We start from the raw sequence: 23,760 nt of genomic DNA, 5'->3' as shown, positions 1-23,760 counted from the left end.
AATCAAACAGGCTTTTGTCACTTTGCCCCTTTCATACATTACATATAAAATGCAACACAGCGTGCTTTTCATAAAAACACCCGTATACGTCAGTAGACACAGCATTTCTTTCATCAATAATAATAATAATAACAATATAAGATTAAATGATTGTTTTATGCTGCACAATCCTATTTCATGCCACATTTGAGTTTTCTTTCTCTCCGTCTATTCTTATTCTGTACTCTGTTTTATCATATTATATTATATCATGATATATTACCTTCTAATCTATATTATTTAAAGCATGTGGAGTTGCCCTTGTGTGTCAGATGTGCCACAAATAAAGCTGCCTTGCCTAGATACAACGCTTCATACAGGAAATGCTTCAGTATTATATTACTAGGTATAAATATATATACTAGGTGTATATATTTGTATATATGTGTGTATATATATCTATATATATATAGATATATATATATACAAATGTGTGTATATATGTACACACATTTATTTATATGTGTGTATATATGTATACACACACATTTATTTATATATATATAAATGTGTGTATATATATATATATATATATATATATATATATATATATATATACACACACATTTATTTATATATATATATATATATATATACATATAAATATGTGTATATATATATATATATATATAATTAACATACAGAGAATCATTAACATCCAAATGGATGAACAAATACAACAATGTTTCTATTTATTTTTGTTGGTCTAACTGGTCTAACACGTAACACCTATTGCAACACAATAGACAGTATCAATGATGACCCAATATGCCAGCCCATAATACTTCTGATCCCTCAGTCTCTATAGCAACAGTACACATGTGACTCCTCTCTCTCTGTGTCTCTGTAAGCTTCTAATTTGTCTAAAGTACACACGGCTATTATACTATTTTTACCTCGCTCTCTGTCTTTTCTTTCTCCCTCCGTGACTCTCTCGCTTCTTCTTTCTTTCTTTTTTTCAGAATGTTTTGCAGGGCTGACGTCATAGTGGCGGCTGTAATTTAGCAGAGGAGGAATATTATAATAATAATGTAATACTTTCAGAAATAAAGACCCCTGCAGTAGCAGCACGGGTAGTTTTTGTGTATGAGTTTGAGCAAAAGAAAAGAAATCACAGATCCAACTTTCAGAATCCACACTAGCGCCCCCTAATGACGAGCAGGAACACAGCACTCAGGGGAAATGTACCTGTACGTTAACAGGAATAATCATGTGATTGAAAACACACTTGTTTTTTTTTACTTATTATTTATATACTGAAGTTAATTACATTTCTTACTTTGGTCCTGATCTGTGATGCGAGTCCTTTATGATCAGGGGTGTATTTAAAGTCATGTGATGTATGGATGCATTTTAGGTTTGCTCACTTTTAAACTTTACATGCGGCGTCTCAAAGAAAAATCAAATCAAATCTAAATTAATTAATTAATAAAATTGAAGTTAATGGGAAATCTATATTTTCCAAATCCTCCCAACGTTCCTTAAACTTAAATGACTGAAGCCTGTTTAAAATGGGGATTCTTTCCAAAGAACCTTGAATTTCAGCTTTTTGAATATTTGCTGTCCAGGGTGTGACCCCGCCTTTACCCCCCCCGTGTCACCTGTGATTGGCTCCTGCTCCCACACTTCCCTCATGTGGAGGATAAAGCGGCAGAAAATGCAATGTCTCTTAGAGACTTCAGCAGACTCTCTGTTGTGTGTCTCTCTCTCTCTCTGGTGATGCTCTCTGCAAGCATCACTCCTGCCTCTCTCAGCCCCAGCTCCTGCTCTGGGTGTCCTCTCTGTCTCTCTCTCTCTCTGTCTCTCTCTCTGTCTCTGTCTCTGTCTCTGTCTGTCTCTCTTCCTTGAGTCTGATCTATAGCAAGTGGAATGCAGCCGAGTTAGGAGTTAGAGTGAGATCAGATGACTGACTTGGCCGGTTAAGGATCTTCCACCTCTTCACCTTTCAAAGCTCCTTGGTTGCTTTGGCTGTATGTTTATGTTTATGTTTATGTTCATGTTCATGTTCATGTTCATGTTCATGTTTATGTTCATGTTCATGTTTACGATCGCTGTCCTGCTAAATAATGGAAATCCACTTGACTGACTCTGTGATGCAGTCCTGCTCTCTCTCTTGGTTTGGTTTGGAATGGTAAAGCTCTGGGTCAGGCTTGCATTTCCACTGAGAACACTTGGAAGGTGGTGTTGTGTGTGGGCTGTGCCTGATGGCTGCGTAGCACGATGTTGTACTGGTGCGACGACAGTGAACACAACAGATAACACCGGAGGACGTCCAGCAGCTCTTTGCTTCCTGATAAATCTTTGTATGAGCGTAGACTGCGGGTGTTTACACAACACATTTACACCGATCGCGAGGGAGTGACGTGTTTCTGTCGCCCAATCAGCTGACTGTTGTGGGTGGAGCCAGTCTAGCTCCACCCTGACTATACCATGCCATTTCCCTCTGGTACCCAATGGAAAGAATGGAAAAGTTGGGGATAGTTATTTTGGGATTATTCCTAATGGAAACGCAGTACTCTACCAAATGAAACCGTTTTATTTGTGTTTTTCAGGACAAAGTCATCTTAGCCACCTAGCTAACCAAAGGCATTAGTGACATGTTTACATGTGCTTCTGAATGGGCTGTATCGGATGAGAGATTTTGGACTGGCATGTTTACATTTACATTTACATGTTTACACAGGTGCAGTTCCAGGTAAACTGTTGAGGGTTTTTATCTCATTCACTCTGGAATGTCATCGAGACACATAAACAATCCTTCATGAACCTAAGAGACTGTTTTTATAGCACGTGTAGAATGAAGCTCAGCATTTGCTTTACATTCACTTTAAAACATCTGAGCAAAAACATCATTAGCACTTTAGCGAAACATGCAGTTGCAGCTTCTTATTTTAGACCCAGTGTTTGGTCAAAATGACAAAGGTGCTCGTGGTCTGCTGTGCCAGCTGTGAGTAATTACGTTGAAGACAGGCCTAAATTAAACATGGCTGTTTTGGGGTTTGTGTGCTCTCTGCACAGAAGAAGCCGCCGCTCTGTAACACCATTGTCACTCAAGTGTGTTTCTGGAACAGTGAGTGACACAGAACAGTGTCGGGTACGGATGACGCCGCCTCTGTTATGATCTTTTACTCTAAAGACAAACAAGGACTTCGAAGTGACAAAAAAAACTGCCAATAAACGAATAAGTCACCTGACAAACTCCTCCCCCTCACTCCCCGTGGAAAAAAACAATTAGAAAGTCAAATAACGTCTGTCAATGTCTGCCACACGGGGGGAGCTGTACGGAAGGGGATTAGGACCACACTGGAAAGAAATAAGAAATAATTCTGACTTTAAACTCAGAATTCAGATTTTAAACTCAAAATATGTTGGTTTTCTTTAAAAGATGTATGACAGATTTTAAGAAACACGAGCCAAGGCATTTAAATAATGTGTTATTTTTCTTTTATCTGACCTAAAATAGCAGTTACATATACATATATAGTGATATCGTGACATTTCATGTGCAAGTATCCAGTTAATTTTAATTTGTAAATTGTTATTTATGTCGATGGATGATTACGCCCTTTGTTGTGAAGCTAAACCTTATTATTATATATAAATATAACATGTAGAGTTTAAAGATGTGCAGATTTAGTAGTAAATATCCCCATGTTCACATGAAAACAGTAATATATATGTGAATTATTGATGGTCAGAGCTGTGATTTAAGGTTTGTGTTTGGACCTCAGAGGATTTTCATCTCATGTTTGGGAATGTGCAGAAGAACAGTTGCTTCCTCGATCACATGATGCACAGTGACGCTGTGAAAGGTTATCGTGCAATTATTCATCACAAACAAATCTTCCCGCTGAACCTTGAAGTCGTCTGATACAGTGAGTCTTATTAGCACTTATCTTTGTTAACTTCTCCCAGGACTTGATGAGTGCACACATTTGGATTTACACTCTGTCTTTCACTCTTTTTTTTTACTGCGTCCGTCCTGGTGTGTGAGGTCCTGTGTGTGCACTGAGCTGTAGCCCGTTACGGACCGATATGATTGACTGAAACGCTGCCTCCGACCCGCCGTTCTCAACAGACTGTACATCTGTGTGTGTGTGTGTGTGTGTGTGCGTGCGTGTGTTTACCAGACTATAAATGTCTTCAGTTTGACGTCAGACGCTGGCTGCTGTGGAATGCGGCTCTTTTGCCAAACAGACTGTTGTACACACACTCACACAGACCGGCCTCTCATACACACACACACACACACTGAGGCACTGTGTGTGTCGGAGTGGAAGGGGGGACACGTGCGTCACGCTGACATGCCAGAATATTTGTTTAGATTATTAAGATGTGAGGGTCCACATGCACACAGGGACACACACACACACACTGGCTCTCGGGCTTCTGGTTTTGAACATTTTCTTGCAGCTGCCTCAGTGACTAACTTACCTTAATTTAACTTAGCTGAGTGCTCACAAATCTGTTTAAGGGGAAAATAACAACAGAGCCGACAGCCTTCATAGCCTCACAGTTCACTGTCACGTCTGAGGTCAAGCTTCGGAGCTTAGGCTAAGTTTGAAGACGGCAAAGAAACAATGAAAAGTGTCCTTCTTTAACTAATCATAATCCTCTGGGATTGCTGGCTAATCTGCGTTAGCTTTGACCCCACGTGGGAGGTGAAGCAGAGTGGGAGGCGCTGAAGGAGCGCTGGCCAATCAGAACATGCTTTAATTGACAGCTTGAGGTGGTGACGGCACATTAGTTGCATCCTAATTGGATTTCCTCCCTGGCCTGATTGATATCCTGAAAGTGTGAGGTATCTTCCAGGAAGTAGCCTGATTCCGTGGTTTAATCATCCAGCAAAGATTACTATGGCACGTCATGGTTACTGCTTTGCTTGAAGGCACATTGTGAAGTGCTGGTGGTGTTGGTAGGGTTTAAAGCAGGGGTGTCAGGGGCCACATACAGAGCAGTCTGAATGAGGTCGAAACAACAAGAACTCCTATGTTTTCCCTTTGTTTGATGTTTTGCACATAAGATTAGAACAGAAATTAGGAATGAGTGTATGTGTAACTTCATAATTGTAGTGGATTATCTTCAGCGTAGTGGACACTGAGGTGATCTGGAAGAGTGAGCGTCACAACACGATATTTACCCCACTTCATAGCAGCTGATGCTAACTGGATCGGACCTTCTGGTGTACCGGTTCTTCCCCGTGGGCCGTACATTTGACACCCCTGACAAAGGGATTGTTCAGGGTCCAGCATACCTCCATTACTGGAAACCAGCTTGAAAGGCTCACCTATGTTGTAAGGAAAGGTCTACAGGACAGTAGCGTATGTGCTTGGAGACAGTGACAGGAGGCAGAGCTGGAGGAGGTGGAGCTGAAGATGCTGAGATTAGATTAGAAATGAGCATAATTATTCTGGGGACAGCTCAGGTTGGACAGTTTGGAAATAAAGTAAAAGAGTCACGGTTGAGATGGTTTGGTCACATGCAGAGGAAGGGCAGGATGGACAAAGGATGCTGAAGATGGAGCTGCCGGACAGAAGGAAAAGAAGTTGTTCATAGAAGTTGTGATGGAGGCAAATGATCCCACTGTGGCAAGAAGTTGAAAGAGGAAGAACATTTGCTGCTTTAGCTCTGTGATGGACCGCCGTCTCAAACTTTGAACTCCAGTTTCTAAACTGCTCACTCTCCCAGGCCAAGGTCTGTAAAAAGAAGAAGGAGCTGCTGATTCACTGCTGCCTCTTTTGGAAAATGTGTGTCACTCAAAAAACAAACAAACAAACAAAGGATTTCAAACACTGAGATGACAGAATAACACATTTGAACTTACTGTTTGAGGATCAACTGTGGATCAACAACCGCTGTGTGCTGTTGAGTGAAATCATTACAGAGTGAGTGGCTTCACAAAGCTTAAACCTAAAACTGACTTTTCAGACATAAAAGTCTGTCTAGAAGCGAGATAATCAGACTTTAACACTGGCCTCTGATCAAATGTTCCACTGCGATGGTTTCCCTGGGGCACTGATGCTTTTTTCCCCCTCTTTCAAAAAAGACCACAGTGAAGTTAGTCTGAAGAAAGAAGACTTATCCAGCTCATAACTAACTTCATACTCTTGTAGTTTCATGGAGTCTAAACAGCAGGAGAAAATCATATCATATCGTAAACACACATTTTCACCAAAAGTGTCCTTTAAAGGAGAACTAGGCAATATTTGAATACCCCAATCTAACATCTTCAGAGCCACCGGCTCGGCTCGGCACGTTTAAGTTGTGTTTCCACCAGCATATTAAACTGGTACCGGGTACTTTTTTTAGTACCTGCTCTGGTGAGGAGTGCCGTCACAGGAAGAGACGTCCAACACAAGAATCGAGCCAAACAATGCCGAACTGTAGATTCAATTAAAAAGACTTAACAATCCTGAAAACATGGGTTAATCTCCAACAGTTACCTGGGAAATGTCTAAAATCTCAATATTTATTAGAGGAGTCTGGTTTATTTAGGCGAGCGGCGTCACAAACCCTGCTGCAGTTACTGTGTCAGACGGAGTCTGTGCTGCAGTCATGGAGGAAGAACTGAGTACAGTTTTAATGAAGTGATTCTAATGATTCAGTTACACTGAAAACAACTGCTTTACAAGTCACCAGTCACTCGTTTGTGTGTCACATGGAAAACAAAGTCACCGCAGTGATGACTCCGCCCATGCCCATGACTCCACCCACAACCTAAACCGTGCCGCGGCACAAACGCCTGCGTCTGAGGCAGGTTCCCAGACACTGGTGGTGACTGTGTGTCAGTATCTCACATAACTTCACTTAAAACCCCTGAGTCATCACTTTAATATAGTGAAATAATTGAAATAGCTTAATTGAGCTTAGCTGAGCTTATAATTGGATATTTCCTACAGTCGGCATTATGTTGTTACTGCGGTGGTTTTCGGCTGAGTAATAGAGTCGGGTCTGTTCCAAACATGCTGGATCCTGTCTAATTCAAACAAATGTGCTTTAATTTCATGTGACTTGAAGAATGTACCACTGATATTTATCTGGGCTCTTTTTCATGCACTTTTGCAAATTTGAACCTGCGGTTTGGTGAGCAGCAGCAGCAGCGGCGGCGTTTCTTCTTGGACGTCGTCAGTAGAGGTCGTTGACCTAATGCAGACTCTTTAATAATTGACCACATGCATGGTCTCTTTTCCACCGTCGGTGTCTGCAGAAGTTACCAAGAGTATTTTTAAGCGACTAATTATAGACTCTAGTGGAGGCTGAGCACAGAGGGATGCAGCAGTGCTGTGGTGTTGTCCGCTCACGACAGTGAGGTCTCCAACTTAAACCATCTGGTCAGCAGGGGGCAGTCAAGTGTAAGAAAAGTCCAATTTTTGGGGGGAAAAGCAACAGTTCGATATCATGATATTCCATTGTGATATTTTTGTGATGACTTTTCAAAATAAAAGTTTTTTCCTTTATATGGACTGATCTATAGTAAAAGTATTAATGATGACAAATGTGTCTGTAAATAAAAATAAAAATAACGCTTTATAAGTTATTGATATCGAGCTGCATGATATCGAATGTAGAGCCACATGTGGCCCAGGGGCCACGAGTTTGAAACCCCTGTTTGAGTTAGTGTTGAATCCTTCAGGGCTAAAAAGACAATGTAAATGTTCTCCATTGGTTTTGGAAGTTTTAATCGCCAACGTTTCCTAACAAAGTTTCCCTTTAGCGACAACTGAGCAGAAGTTATGGACGGGCTTATATTTTAGCAGAAGTACAGTCAGTGACATATTCCACTCCTCGAAAAACTTTGTGTTTTTTTTTCACTTTTCTGCAAATCACGGGAAATTCCTCACAGAAATAAACGTATAAATCTTTCATATGAGATTTTTCTATGAACTTATTTCATGTTTCATTAGTATTTAAGGCAAAGATTCCCTCATGGAGGCGGAGAACCAGGTCAAAAACATACAGCATGCCGTGCTATTACCCTGCTGGGTTTTTAATGATGCGATGACACGATCCTGCTGTGCTTTAACTATAGACTGTATATAAACAGGATGTAGTCTTCTGAAGCCCGAGAAGTAGGACGGAAATAGCAGTTAGCCACCAGAGAGGGTGACACTGCCGGTTGTAAAAAGAAGTCTGTTGAAAAATGAGCTTCTACTTCTCACTCGATTAATTTTAGATCCCCTTCCATAGCAAATGATGTCGCCTTTGTAAATCATCGTCTAATTTAGAGGGAAAAAAGGACAATAAAGCACGACAGCAGTAAATCTGTGACCCTCTGGTTCCTGCGCCGGTCAAATTGTAAATCTCACGCTTTAACAACGGCAGTTTGTTTTGCAGCCAGATGCTTATTTTATTACTCAATTTATCGCTTTTTACTATTTAGCTGCAATAATCATCATTTCATAATAAGAGTAAATACATGTTTTATTGATATTAGAATGGGATGTGCTGCTTTTGGTGTACAGGTGTTTCTACACACGTCACGTGTCATTAAGAAACAAATAAAAGCTTTGAGGTTTCCTGATGAACAGTTTACACATTCTAATGGTGAGGTAAATTATAGTATAAATGGATTAATAAAAATCTGGTACTACCCAGTCCACTCCACTGGATCCCAGCAGCCATTTCCCTCAAGCTTTTATTCCACTGACAGACATGAAAATATGACAAATTATTTAATGTTTGATTTCAGATATCTCTGATTTTTAAGAGTCTGAGATGTCGACTAATGTCTCTCTGACAAAAAACGTGTTTGTCGTAGTCGTGATTAACTGACTTTACCATTTTGTTAAAGCAAGAGTACGTCGGTTCTTAAACATCAGGCTTCACTGGTCATAACTCGTGTGTATTTTTAAAACCGTACATATTTTATTTTACTGTATCCCTTTAGCCTAGCCACCCTGAATATAGGCTAGGCTAAAGCCAAGGTAACATTAGAGTAATTCTAAGGCAGTGCTACGCAGTGCAAGGCTAATGCTAGACTCGTGGCTATTTTTAGGTAGTGGGACGCCGTGTTCCTCACTTTATTACAGCACCAACACAGCTCATCTGTATAACACTGCCTTAGTGTGTGTGTGTGTGTCTGTGTGTGTGTGTGTGTGTGCGCCACTAGTGATGCAATAGGCTGCTGCATCCCTGACTACATTTTCCACACCAATCAATCACCGGTTCCTCTCTCTGCTTGTTTCTCTGTCCTGCAGTGGTGGAGGTGAAGAGCAGCCTCCCGTCGGGCATGCAGAGCCCAGTAGGAGCAGCAAGCGAACACAGAGGAGGAGGAGGGGGAGGAGGAGGAGGAGAAGGTGGTGAGTATAGGGAGTCCTCCAAGAGTCCTTGAGGTTGGGGGTCCTAAAAGTGGATCAGAGGCATGCATCAGAGAGTTTAGGGGGAATAATCCTTAGGAGGTTCAACAAAAGCATCACACCAATCAGATCTCCAGGAGTCTGGTCAAAGAATTATGTTGTACTTTGTCATATCGAGATCCTGAAGGAGTTCAGTCTTCAAAGGGAAACACGCACTACAGAGTCTGGTTCTTAAGAAGCTGCTTCTGTTAAAAAAAGAAAACACACACACACACACACACAACATGGAGTCCTATAATTACCCTTCAGTGATGTCACTTAAGCCAGAGTTTGTTGTGGTTGTTGGCAGCTGGTTTTGAGGGGTGGGTGTGTGTGTGTGTGTGTGTGTGTGTGTGTGTGTGTGTGTGTGTGTGTGTGTGGCATCAGAGAGACAAACTCCTCGTCAGACGTGGTAAAAGTCAGACTGATGTCATTATCAGAAGAATGGTTGTGATATCTGTTGGGGCAACAACGATTATTCAATACATTGAATATTAATCAATGACTTAATGAAGTAATTGTCATTTTTCAGCTTCTGAAAAGTGAATATTTTCCAGGTTTTTTGCTCCATAGGACAAAGAAATCAGTCAAACACTTTTATGGACCAAACAATTACTCAATTGTTTGGTTGTTTGGAGAAAATAATCAACAGATTAATCAATTATGAAAAGCCCTCATATCTATATTGGTTTCAGATATGACTAATGACTGAAACAGTGGGTAGAATAGGTTGCTGCCTTCTCAACAAATATTATTGTACATTTATTTATTTTGTACAATAAAGAAAATGTGCTGTGACAGAGTATGATGTAAGTTCACTGCAGAAGAGACTCGGTGACATATCACATATCACATGTTGTGCAAACCACTAACGCTTGAGTCGGCGTGATGAAGATTGACCTGTTTTGTCAGGTGGGGGTCCAGGTGAAGGCCCAGGAGGAGGTGGAGGAGGTCCAGTGGACCTGCGGACAGAGCCCAGGGTGGTGTCTCTGTCTGGGGGTACAGTGGCGGTGGACACCATCCTCAGAGAGCAGCAGCTCCAGCAGGAACTGGTTCTGCTCAAGCAGCAGCAGGAGCTGCAGAAACAGCTGCTGTTTGCCGAGTTCCAGAAGAAACACGAAGTGCTGACGAGGCAGCACGAGGTCCAGCTGCAGGAACACCTCAAGGTAGACATTCTGACATCCTGGGGTTTGCAAAAATGAACAGGAAGCTAAAAACTAAGAGTCATTCACTGAGTGTGTGTGTGTGTGTGTGTAAGCAACAACAGGAGCTGCTGGCAGCAAAGAGGCAGCAGGAGCTGGAACAGAAGAGGAAACTGGAGCAGCAGCGACACGAGGAGCAGGAGAAGCAGAGGCTGGAGCAGCAGCTGCTGCTGCTGAGGAACAAGGAGAAAGGCAAAGAGAGTAGGTTCACGCTCCTGATGCTGATGTCACTAACGAGCCATGCACATGTCTGCTCCGTGACTGCAAGCTTGTGTTTGTTTTTTTGGAAGGTGCCATTGCCAGTACTGAGGTGAAGCTGAAGCTCCAGGAGTTTCTTCTCAGTAAGAAAGAGCCTGGTCCTGGTGGACTCAACCATTCCTTCTCCCCAAAGGGCTGGTGAGGATTATGACAACTCCAGGCTAATTCATAGTTTGTGTGCACCACTGTGCTGTGGTCAGCATGATGTAAACACCAGGAACCTGACTCAGGATTCCTTAAAGGTCCAGTGTGTAAGATTTAGGTGAAATGATTTACATTTGGCAGAAATGAACTAGAATCACTTGTTCTTATTACACAGTTCTAACTACTGAACTCTTTTAGCATTGGAACGATAACTGCAGGTTCTCTTACATGTTGGTACGGAAGGCTGAGGTTCACCAGCTGATGTTAGGGCTGTCATCGATTCCAAAAATGAAGTTTGAATGAATCTACAGTGACACTGCACCTTTATCTTCATGTTTTGCTAACAATATCAGGTTTTCAAAGGTCCAAAACGTAGGAATTAGTGACATCTAATGGTGAAACTGCAGATTAAGTAAGAAATGGAGGACTCCTCCTCCGCTACAGTGGCCTTCACATGCCAGAAAGGAGGTTGTTGTTTGTTTGCGTTTGAAACAACCATACAAGCATATTTATGGAGAATATATTGAATTACACTGGACATGTAAGGTTTGACAGTGGGGAAGTTGTACTGTCGGTGAATCACAGAGCTGTAACACTGGTCATGTGACTCACTGAGTAGGTCACCCTTCTTTTTTTAGGTGAATTTATAGTTTCCCCTCTGCTGACATCAGCACGAGTGTCGTCCGACAGGACAGTCGTTCCCATGGACGCGGCCGAGCGTGACCCACCTGAGGTTTATTGAACAGTCGTCGTAGGAGGCGCAATATTTGTTAAAGCCAGTCTAAAATATGTTTTTAGATTAATTACGGTCTTGATCTGTACACATCGGACTCTACAGAGTGAAGAGAACGTCTTTGTTTCTCACAGATCTGCACACGTATCACACAGTAATCGTTTTAAATGAAAATAAGAATTATGATGTAAAAAATCACAATCCCTGTCAAAATAATCACAATTAGATATTTATTAAAAATTCTTCCGTCCTAGTGTAGTATAGTAAGTTGTGATTCATTCATCCAGAAATGGCCAATTGATATATTTAAAAGAATAGTATATATAGTAGTAATAACAGCTCTATAACGGAGAAATAATCTGTCCACTTTATTTCAGCTGTTCCAGTAGATTACCTGGTATTTTTCCTTTAGTACTTTTCCCACTAATGTTCTGGAAGAAATCAGTGAAACAAAAACACGTCATTATCACACGATGAAGGCGTTCAAGTAAAAGAAAACCACCTTTAGTGCTGCACTCCATCACTTTTTAATGTGATGCTGTTTATACCAGCACGCTCTCTGACTCTCTCCCTGTGTGTGTGTGTGTGTGTGTTGCTGCAGGGGAGCCCAGCACTCCTCCCTGGAGCAGAGCTCTCCTCCGCAGAGTAACACCCCAGGAACTCCTCCCTCGTATAAACTGCCTCCGCTGCTGGGGAACTACGAGAGCAAAGATGATTTCCCACTCCGCAAGACGGGTAGGAGACACAGACTCTGTGGGTGTGTGTGTGTGTGTGTGTGTCTGTGTGTTTGCCCGCCGCCTTGCTGTGATGACTCACTCTGACTCACCAGTGAAGAGGTAGCCTAAATGCAGAGATAAAACACTCCCACACACATATATCTACGTCACAGGGGTATTTATTTATTTATTTTGAGGAATTTCGAGGTAAAGAAGCTCAAATAATGCAGCATATCTCAGTGCAGTGATGTTTGGAATATGGACTCAAACTTATTTCACTTATTTCAGCTCCAGGAATAAAAGAAGAAAGAATACTAAAACATCAGTTGATGCTAAAGGTCACAGAAAACAGTATTAAACAGTATTTTTGAGATGTCAGCGATGCAAACGTCACAGCACACACAGGAGCTGCTGCTCGAGTGTCTCGTTCAAAGCCTTCGCCTGGATTTATTTCACGAACACAAACCGCCTGCTCCTGTGCCCTGTGAGCTGCAGTGGACTTTGGTGTGCGGGGAGTAAGCGGTTTACAAAGTGAGACACACTCGAGTTTCCTGTCGCTGTAACAGCAACGTTTTCAATTCAGGCCTCAGTGAAAGGTTTGATTTGTCTCCATGGTAACCACACATTATCCTTCAGCTGACTCTTTTAGTTACACGTTGAATACTCCTTCCTGTCAGCTTTGAGTATTTGCATCTATTTGTGCTACTTGTCTTTGTTTCGTGTTATTGGATGAAGTTCATTGAGGATTGAAAAGGAGATGGAAGTGTGTTTGTGAGAGCGTCAGACAAGCGACGTGCAAAATAGGATTCGGTGCGATCACATTGGACGTGTTCACGAATCCACAGCTGAAGACAGTGTTGTGTGTGTGTTGTGTGCGTGTAGTGAAGTCCGGTTGTTACACGGTAACACGCCGCAGTCACAAAGCGTCTTCTTTTCACACTGTTGTCCAAGTTCAGCAGGAGAAAACACTTTGTGTCGCCCCCTGCTGTTATCGAGACGCTCCCGCGTCACAACAGCCCATCATTAGTTCTTATTTAGCAGCACTTATGCAAATCAGACCAACTGTTGTTATGTTTATTTACATCTGCTGCTGCTGTTCTCTGTCCTCTGTAATTAACCTGCTAAAATGAAAACATCACTGTATTATTACTGTCTTTACCACAGAATTCATTCATTCATTCATTCATTCATTCATTCATTCATTCATTCATTCATTCATAGAGGAGACGTCACAACCATGACGTGGATACAGCGACTTTAAAGCTAAAGTGTCCACCAAACGTTTCAGCAGTCATTCAGCAGTTCATAGTTGGTTGAGTTAGATTCTTGCCCCCGTCCGCCTCTGCTCTGCTGCTGTATGCACACAAACACTCCCTCACTCAGGTCTGATAGTATTGCTTGACAGAGCCTGTTCTCAATCATGCAAATCATCGTACATGATCCTATAATTCCTCTCTCTCGTGGTCTCGTGGTCTCGTTCCAGTCTCGGAGCCGAACCTGAAGGTGCGTTCGCGGTTGAAGCAGAAGGTGGCGGAGAGGCGGAGCTCCCCACTTCTCCGCAGGAAGGACGGCACAGTCATCAGCACCTTTAAGAAGAGAGCCATAGAGATATCAGGTGAACATGTAACACATGTACAGCACATGTAAAAGAACACGTTCATTCTACCGCGTTAGATTGTATCAATAACTCTGTGTGTGTGTGTGTGTGTGTGTGTGTTCCTCCCCCAGTGTCCTCTCTCTGTAATAGCGCTCCAGGTTCAGGTCCCAGCAGTCCCAACAGTTCCAACACAGCTATCGCCAACGGCAACACGGGATCAGTCCCCAACATTCAGACTGAGGTAAACACGGACACACGGACACACTGAGGCTGGTTTCCTTGTCCACAGTCGTCCATTCATTTCCTGGTGAATGCACACACAGCGCCAGCTCGCCCCCTACAGTTCACTGTGTGGTATAGGAGAAGTAAAGCCAGTTTAGTAGCAGAAAGTAGAGAGATGTTTAAAATGCATCAGATAAAAGATGAATAACTGAACCAGAATTTAGAGTCATAAAGGGACTGAGTGGTAGTTTCCGCTGGGGTTTGGATGTGGTGATGTAAAGAAAGTCTGTAATACTCTGTACATACGTGGTCATTTATCTCACGGTGCTCTGAAGCTGTTTCTGTTGTGTGCAGTGGATTTTCAGTGTTTGCTGCACATGTTGTGTCCTTGAAATGAGTTTTCTATATATAGTCAGTCACGCTTTCTCTTTTTTCTTTGCAGCAGCACACTCTGCGTTTAGTTGTGTCATCATATTGGCGAAGATGATGGTGTCTCCATGTTTATGTCTTGTCTTTATCTACAGTATACAGTAGTGAGGTTGATTGTTTTTCCCAATTTACTAAAGGCTGAATAACACTGACAAGCGTCATATTCTCAATGTCCTGTGTGTGCTGAACATTTTTGACCCTGCGTTATTTCCTATTGTTAAAAGAAAAGTAAAGACTGCACATTAAAGTAGGTGCTAATCATTTGACTTGATCTCAAACCAGATCTATGCACAGAACGTGCAAAACATGAATAAAGCCGTAAAGTTGATGAGATAATGAAGCAGAATTAGATATGATTTAAAATAAGTGAAACTGGTGTCTTTTTGCTGTTTTAGTTTCAGTATTAGTTGTTATTCAGGACTTAAAAACAACATTTACTTTCTTTTAATGAATGATTCTATGATATTTTCCCTGGTGTTCAATGTAGATTTAATGATTCAGCACTTTTTCGGGGAGATTTACGTACGATGTTTGTTTATGTGTCGGAAATGTTATGTTTAAAGTGTAATTTCATTGTTTATGAAGACAATGTATCTCTTGGAAATCTAAATAATATTGTCTGTGACAGAATAGGTAGTAAAATGATTTCTATTGTGAATCGGATCATGTAACTACTTATCTTCTTCACACATTGACATACACACACAAATCTGCCAAAATTAACTATAAATAAATAAACACTTTAATGCACAAGTTCATGAATAAATGTAGAAATAAATAAATAAATAAAAACATGAATAAATTAAAAGATTAAAAGCGTGGTGATGTTATAGCATGTTGGAACATTTATTTATTTATTTTTTAATTAGTTTAACTGTGAGTACATTTATTTTTGGTTTCTGCAAATGCATCTTTATAAATGTGAATAATACACATTTACACAGACGTCATTATCTATCCCAGTCACTGCAGGAGTAAAGTCTGCAGAACAGCTGTGGTCACATGCTCATGAAATACAAAGAGATTCTTTTAGTAAATGTTCAAAACAACAGTTGCCATGGTAACCTGGATGAGTTTTATGTGTATCCATCACACCACCTTTTTAGTTATTACTAAGAATCTGCCCGGAACTGACCGCTCTGTCCTTTCTGTGTGTGTGTGTGTGTCTCTGCAGCTGAGATCTCTCCATCAAACACTGGGGGCTGATGGGACATTGAGTCCACTGAGTCTCTATACCTCGCCTTCCCTGCCAAACATTTCCCTGGGGCTCCCAGCGAACACACACGTCACGGTGGGTCAACACACACACTCACACACACACACACTCTGTGGCTTGGCATTGACACTGACAGAGCGGTTTGTATGTGTCAGTGTTCGTGCCCAGTCCTGATGACTGAAGACCTGAGAGATTACAGAAACGAGCTGTTGTTGACTATGATTAGCAAGAAATAAAATCTACAAATGAAGCTGGACAAGCTCCTATTTCTTAAATGGACGTGTTTGACCTGGAACTGCCTGTCTGCTGTTTCAGTCTGACTAAAACAGCACTTAAAATACACCTTTGTTTCACTGAAACTGAACTAAATCTGATTTCTCAAACTCGGAGTTCACAGATAATAGCATATATAGCATATATGTATATTTATATGAATATATATATATATATAAAAATATATATATTATTTATATGTCTATATATGTATATATATATATATATATATATATATATATGTTTATATATATATATATATCTTTATTTTTAAAGAATAAGTACTAAAATGATATTCCTAAAATGATGGTACTGATATTATAATCTAAAATTAAAGAAAAGAATAAGTACTCAAACAGAATATTAAATACAACTGTGTGTTCTATTTTTAGAAAAATAAAAAAATAAAAAAGAAAAATAAAAATAAAAATGTAATGCCGCCTCGTGTAGCAGAAGCAAACACACTTTATTCAATAAATAAATTCCCCACTCGTGATTTTTACTGGAACAAGGCCAGTGGTTCAGTTGAATGACATGTTTGGTAACCATGGTAACACCCGCCTCCTTCTTTAGGCCACCCAGAAGCTGTCTTCCCAGCAAGAGGCCGAACGTCAAGCCATCCAATCGCTGCGAGGCGGTGGCGCACTGACGGGGAAGTTTCTGTCCACATCCTCTCTACCTGCAGGTAAAACTTTTCTTTCTCTTTCACTTATTTCCTGTAATTACTTCACAAACTTCACTACATCATTTAGGGCTCGTTAATGTTTCTCTGCAGGGGTGGGACACGATGTGGAGTCATCGCTGACCAGCTCTCACTCTGCTCATTCCTCATTACTGCAACATGTTCTACTACTGGAGCAGGCCAGGCAACAGACTGCCATGCTCGCTGGTACACACACACACACACACACACACACACAGTGGATTATTTACTTTTGTCATTTTAGCGGTGTTTATTGATCCGGCGGTTGACCTAATGCTATGCCACCGTCAGCGTTCACTTGTTGTCATAGCAACTGTAAACATCCTGTGTTAGCAGAAAACAGGCAACATGTATATCCGGCTATTAAATCTGACGTTTGCACCCTTTCAAAATAAAGTTTCCGGGTCCAAACGCTTCGTTGAATCAAAACAGACTTGTGTGACAGTAAAGAATTCTTATCTTATCTCATGTATGTTTTTATTATGGATACGTATTACAGCATAAATGGAGCCAAACACCGATAATCTTAATCTGAAAACACTTTGAAATGAAAACATAGTAGTGTGGATGTCTTTTTTTTTTTTTTTTTTTCCAGTCCCCATGTACAGCCAGTCGCCGTTGGTTACGGCAGAGAGAGGCGTGTCCGGTGGCATGCGCACGGTCAACAAGTTGCCTCGCCATCGGCCGCTGGCCCGTACCCAGAGTGCACCTCTGCCTCAGTCGCCGCAGGCCCTGCAGCAGCTGGTGGTTCAGCAGCAGCATCAGCACTTCCTGGAGAAACACTACAAGGTGTCACATGTTCTCTCACACTCACACACACACACACACTCACACTCACACAAACGCAAACACAAACACAAACACAAACGCAAACACAAACACAAACGCAAACGCACCACAAGTTCTCCTGCTAGCATTTCCGTCTGTGTGTGTAGATGTTGTCGAAGGGGGCTGAACTTCCCAGGCCGCCACCCACCCACCCAGAGGAGACAGAGGAGGAGCTAACAGAGACCAATGACATGCAGGAGGATGACGTAGGGGTGGGGCCTCACAGGTGTGGCATTCCTGATATTCATCTTCATCTTTTCCTGTTCATGCACTTAATCTTCATCTTAATCTTAATCTGTCCTAACCGTTTGAACCGTTAAGGCTTCAGAAGGACGGGTCCGACGACAGCACGCACTCCTCCGAGCGACTCGGCGTGTACTTAAAGGGAGAGGAGGAGCACGGGGGCATGCAGGTGAAAGGGGAGAGCACGGAGAGCGAGCTGGACGAAGAGGAAGAGGACGAAGACGTCATCCACCTGGGGGAGGTCGATGAAGAGGAGAGAGGGACCTACTCACAGGTGTGTGGGAATATTTAATACTCCATGAATATGATGATGACACACTAGCAGCCACTGAAAAAATCATGCTTTGAGTCTGTCAAAGGTTACTTCAGATGTGTTAATGATACAATGTCAAAAGGTTTGTTTGTTACAGTCGAGAAATACTACACTGCGGCTGTATATGTACATATATATATATATATATATATATATATATATATGTTGAGACCTTTTTGTCTCAATCAAGACATAAAAAATAATTACCAGATGACTCGATCGTGACAGTAATCGTTAGCTGCAGCTCTAGTTTAGTGTCTTAGAAGAGCAAAGAAACCAGAAACTATTCACATTACAGAGGCTGCAATCACAAAACTTTGATCAAAATAGTGGGTGGATAATTAGTTATTGATTACTAATCAATAAATCTTAACCACTGCCCCGCTGCAGCCTTGTCCTCATTGTGCTGCTGCTGCATTTGAATGTGATTCTTAAAAAATCCTCGGAGGTTCCAGGTCAGTTTTAGGTTCTGCAGCGTCGTCCCACAAAGTGATGAGTCATGCACGTCTCCTCAGGCCCCTCCCCCCGCTGTGTTTGCTGTGATGCAGATGTTACTCACATATCTGACTCATCGCAGGGAGCAGTTTGGTCACTTCAGTTAAAAGCTAACACCACTTCAAGTGTTTTTCACACCAAATGAAATCAGACAAATCCTGTTCCACGGATCACGATCTGTGGCTCCTGTTGTTGTTGTTGTTGTTGTTTGTCAGTGTCGAAGGTGTTATCAATGTTATCAATATCAGATCAATGTAAAGTAGGAAGGAGACGCCGTCTAAACTTGCAACAATGATTCTGTCTCAGTCTGAGGCGTTTATCAGGAAAACGTGTGTGAGCGTCTCTCAATGATCAGCGTTTTTCTCTGACTCACCAAGTGCATGTGCAAAGTTTATACGGTACAAATTTTTTAAACACTTTCCTCAAAAGAAGAAGAGAAGTTTTATTTACAGGGCAAATGTTACAGGTGGAACATAAACGTGCGGTTTCTGACAAAAAGGAAACAACGTTACAACACAACTGAGATCTGGATTTCGTAAACACCAAGATTTTCTGTCATTTTATGGACCAAACGATTATGATAAAAATAATCTACAGATTAGGGCTGAACAAGTAACGGCCTACTGCAATTTTCAAATCGCAAGCGGCACAATATTTCTTTAAAGTGTGTCAAAATATCATTTTTGATGAATTATTGTCTTGATCTATACACGTGTTATTCTACAGCCCTACTTCAGATGTATCGAATAGGAAAATCGTTTAGTTGTAGCCTCATCAGTCACCAGTTGTTGAATAGGGGCCCCCCCAGTTCCCTTCAGTCTCTTGAAACGGCCCTGCCTTTCATAGTTGATATCTGGTGATTGTTTCTTCAGGTTTGTTCTTGTAAACTTAGGAAACGTCTTTGGTTTTGGTTGAAGATGATGATTTTCATCAGAAGAGTGTGCGCTTCTATCAAAAGTGCAGCCTTTAAATTAATGCCGCCAGTAGCTTTAGCCGTCTCTGCCTTCAGTGTGCAGTGTCAGTGGTGCAGGAAGACACTGTTTCCTGTTGTTTTTGGAGTTTATTGTGTGTATTTGTCTCTAAATGTCATGCAATTATGTTGCCAAAGCTCTGCCTCGAAAATGCTAAAATAAACAAAAAAACAGGGGGAACCAACAAGACATCGATTCCCATGATCCCACACTGCCTTTCCAACATCATGGAACCAGGCCTTATGTCATTGTTTTGGAAATCTCATGTTGTGCATGTCGTTTTTGACCCGCTCATGGAAAAGTGAGGTAGTGATAGAAAAATAAAAACATTTTTTAAATTTCACAAACATGTTTTATGAGGAATATGAAAATATGAAAACTTTTAATTTCAAATATTTTGAAGAATAACAACCCATGTGGTCATGTTTGAGCCCACTTATGCATCTCAGGGTTAAACCTGTACACTTGTCCCTCCCACTAGACACTCCTGAGGAGGAGGAGGAGGAGGAGGAGGAGGGCTTAAATGTGATCACATCGATTGACAGAAGCACACAATTACAGGAGTCACAGCAACACAAGATGGATTCAAATGTACAATTTAAACACACCTTTGGGACCTTGTCTGGACCAGCAGTCCTCATGGAGACCAAAACCTGGTCCTTATGAGGCAGAATCTCATTTCTGAGGACCTGGTTCAGTTTAGTTAAGAATACCAGCTGCACAAACCTGTGTGTGTGCGCTGTGTGTGTGCTGTGTGTGTGTGTGTGCGCGCTGTGTGTGTGCTGTGTGTGTGTGTGTGTGTGTGTGTACGTACACACACACACACACACACATCAGACCCTCGTCAGTGTCCAGGTGATGCTGAGAGACTTGACGCTGCTCACGTACATCGCTGTGGACGTAGCAGTGACATCACCGGCCGGTGACTCAGCCAGTGGACTCGCTGCTGTGCGTGTCTGTGTGTGTTTGTGTGTGTGCGTGTGTGTCTTAATGTCCACCCACACATGGTGAGTCACGATCATCGCAGTGAGGGAGCACAGCAATGCTCCCTATATAGAGACGCTGCATACACACACACACACACACACAGACACACACACACAGGTGAAAAGAACAGGTTTGAATGTCAAGAAAATCAAGACTTAAACGACTTAACTGTCTTGATAAACAGTGTGACAGTCAATCAATCGACCGGTATTTCTTCATTCTTTTCACACGTTTCGTATTTTTATGAATGATAGTTTGTGTGTGTGTGTGTGTGTGTGATGGAGAGAGACAGGAGACACACACACACACACACACACACCACGCCACCACTGCAGTGAATGAACCACTCACTGATTCATCATTCTGCTGTGAATACTAACTTTCCTCCTCCTCCTCCTCCTCCTCTTTTCTCTTCTCCTTTCCCATCAGGCCTTGCAGCACTTGGGTGTATTTCAGTCCTCGATGTCACACAGACCTCTGGGAAGAGCACAGTCCTCCCCTGCAGCCACTGTCAATCCCATCAAACACCTTTTTACCACTGGTTAGTATTGTGTGTGTGTGTGTGTGTGTGTCACAAACCACACATCTGGTTTGTGATTGGATTTCGTTGACATCAGTGCTGTCAGTGCCCCTACTGTAAGCTTGGATGTTGTTGCCTAGCAACAGAGGCCTGACTCCGTGTTGGCTGATGGTTGGGATGAACTCGCTGAACTGACTGAAATAGCATGAATTAAAAAGCACAGTGGTGTACGACAGAGTTTCCTGCGCAGTAACGAGGGTTCGCGCGCATCGATCTGTGTGAAGAGCCGCGAAACTTTCCTCTCCAAGGGTTTTTAAAAACAGCATGGCTTTACCAGTCACGACAGGGAACTACGGTGGCCTTGTAAACACTCTCCCACTCCCTCGTCTTCACTTGTTTATACATGAGGTTTATGTGGGTGCAGGTGTTTGTGTTCATTTGTCATGTAAGCATTCACTTCAAAGACAGACTTGTGCTTGATTATACATTTATACAATCACACTTATAGAGAGAATGTTCAGTTTTGGCCAATAAACCTTACTCAAGGTTACTCCCTTGACCTTTAAAGACACATTTCTGCATTCAAATATCTAAAAAAAACATCTCATATTGTGTTAGACAGTGTACTGGCTTTAGCCAAACCCTTAACAACACTCTTTAAATCCATAGAAATCCATATTGACCTTTGTTTTTGTTCGCCTTGTAATGGCATCGGTAGCTTTACCCGTCTCTGCTTCAGTGTGCAGTGTCAGTCTTACAGGAAGACACTTTTATTGTGTGTATTTGTCACTAAATGTCATTCTAAAATGCTAAAATGCTTTCCAACATCATCAAACCAGGCCTTGTGTCACAAAAGCAGCAGAAATATCATGTTGTGCATGTAGTAGGCCTCATGCACAGCACACATGTGTCATTAATGAGACTCATATTCATAGGTATTTGCCATATTACCATATACAATGTGTACAATTCTGTGGTAAAATTCAATGTCCTGCACATGTGCCACGTAACGTGTTTCTCTTGTAGCTACTGGCATCTTGTGGACTTTTCCTGTCACTGCAAAAACATAACATTACTTTAGATTAGACTATAGAAGCTAATTTATCGCTGTGATGGAGTAAATGAAAGATGGGAATAATTCAAATATGTATCATTTTATCATTTACATGTGAAACACTGTTGCATGAGGAGCTAGAGTCATTCCCAGCTGACAGTGTGTGACATGCAGGATCTACTGTAACCTGTAACCTGTAATAATATCATGATCTAGTGTAGAACGTGCAGTATCCGGGCGGACAAACCTTCGTGCTTCGAGATGCAGCCTTTATTTGACCACACCTCCTCTGTTTTCATTGTTGTTGTTGTTGTTGTTGATGATAATCACACGTGTCTGTCACTGACTGCAGGGCTTGTGTACGACAGTCTGATGTTGAAGCATCAGTGTGTGTGCGGCAACGCTCACATTCACCCAGAGCATGCTGGGAGAGTGCAGAGCATCTGGTCCAGACTGCAGGAGACGGGCCTGCTGAACCGCTGCGAGGTACTCACACACACACACACACACACACACACACACAGACACACACACTGCAGTGACTTGTATTTATTTGGACGGCCTAAAGAAAGAGGGATCTCTAACTTTAACCTAACCACACTTCAAATCTTAGCAGTGAAGGGACCAGGTTTTGGTCTCCATGAGGACTACTGGTCCTGACAAGTTCAGTGTTTATGACGACATGAAAGAAAATCCTAAGTGCGAGTACATGTCACTTTGTCCAAAGTCATTCTCACACCCCAAAATACAAAGTGTTATGTATCCCAGCATGCACTGCTAACCTTCACCTCCCAGACACACTGAGTTTCTCCAGTATTAACTGTTTAATTATATATGTATATATACATATACATACATATACATATATGTATACGTATAGAGAACAATAAAATAATATTTAAAAAATGCTCTCTCTCCCTCCCTCCCTCTCCCTCTCTCTCTCCCTCTGTGTGTGTGTGTGTGTGTGAGCAGAGGATTCGTGGGCGTAAAGCGTCTCTGGACGAGATCCAGTCCGTTCATTCAGAATTCCACACTCTGCTGTATGGAACCAGCCCGCTCAATCGACACAAGCTGGACCACAAGAAGTTGCTGGGTAGGTGTCATCACCTGTTACATCACAAGATCAAAATCATCTGTCAGTTGCTGTCTGTAAATCTGCTAAACCAGTCGAACACTGAGAGTCTTTGGAGTCTGTGATTGATTGATCGGCGACTGATCACAATAATCCATCATCATTAACAGACCAACAGCTTCATGTAAAGTTTACATCATTCCAGAATCCCACACCTGCAGCTAATGATGAGTTTCATGGTCAATAAATCTGCTCATTATTTTCTCTATTAATTGTTTAGTTGTTTCCAGTCCAACTTTATACGTAAAGCACTTTAAAACTACCACAGTGGACCAACGTGCTGTAGTGAATAATAAACTCAAATAAATGATATAAATGGTAACTTTGACATAATTATTCTAATGATGACA

The 23,760-nt window shown here is 41.7% G+C and overlaps 1 protein-coding gene across 1 annotated transcript in view; it reads left to right on the top strand.

The window, feature by feature from the left end:
- Positions 1-23,760, top strand: part of hdac5 (histone deacetylase 5) — a 50,872-nt gene that overhangs the window by 19,376 nt on the left and 7,736 nt on the right. Inside the window, exons 3-18 of the mRNA XM_058654689.1 lie at positions 9,237-9,338; positions 10,287-10,540; positions 10,633-10,777; positions 10,867-10,972; positions 12,313-12,446; positions 13,911-14,042; positions 14,156-14,265; positions 15,850-15,966; positions 16,738-16,849; positions 16,940-17,053; positions 17,463-17,656; positions 17,803-17,921; positions 18,017-18,212; positions 21,134-21,245; positions 22,631-22,764; positions 23,251-23,371. Coding sequence (XP_058510672.1) covers positions 9,237-9,338; positions 10,287-10,540; positions 10,633-10,777; positions 10,867-10,972; positions 12,313-12,446; positions 13,911-14,042; positions 14,156-14,265; positions 15,850-15,966; positions 16,738-16,849; positions 16,940-17,053; positions 17,463-17,656; positions 17,803-17,921; positions 18,017-18,212; positions 21,134-21,245; positions 22,631-22,764; positions 23,251-23,371 — 2,202 coding nt within the window. The remainder of the gene's footprint in view (positions 1-9,236; positions 9,339-10,286; positions 10,541-10,632; positions 10,778-10,866; positions 10,973-12,312; positions 12,447-13,910; positions 14,043-14,155; positions 14,266-15,849; positions 15,967-16,737; positions 16,850-16,939; positions 17,054-17,462; positions 17,657-17,802; positions 17,922-18,016; positions 18,213-21,133; positions 21,246-22,630; positions 22,765-23,250; positions 23,372-23,760) is intronic.

This window comes from Solea solea, chromosome 16, assembly GCF_958295425.1.
Source record: "Solea solea chromosome 16, fSolSol10.1, whole genome shotgun sequence".
In the NCBI taxonomy this organism is placed as follows: Eukaryota; Metazoa; Chordata; class Actinopteri; order Pleuronectiformes; family Soleidae; genus Solea; species Solea solea.
This window is presented reverse-complemented; position numbering and strand designations above follow the sequence as displayed.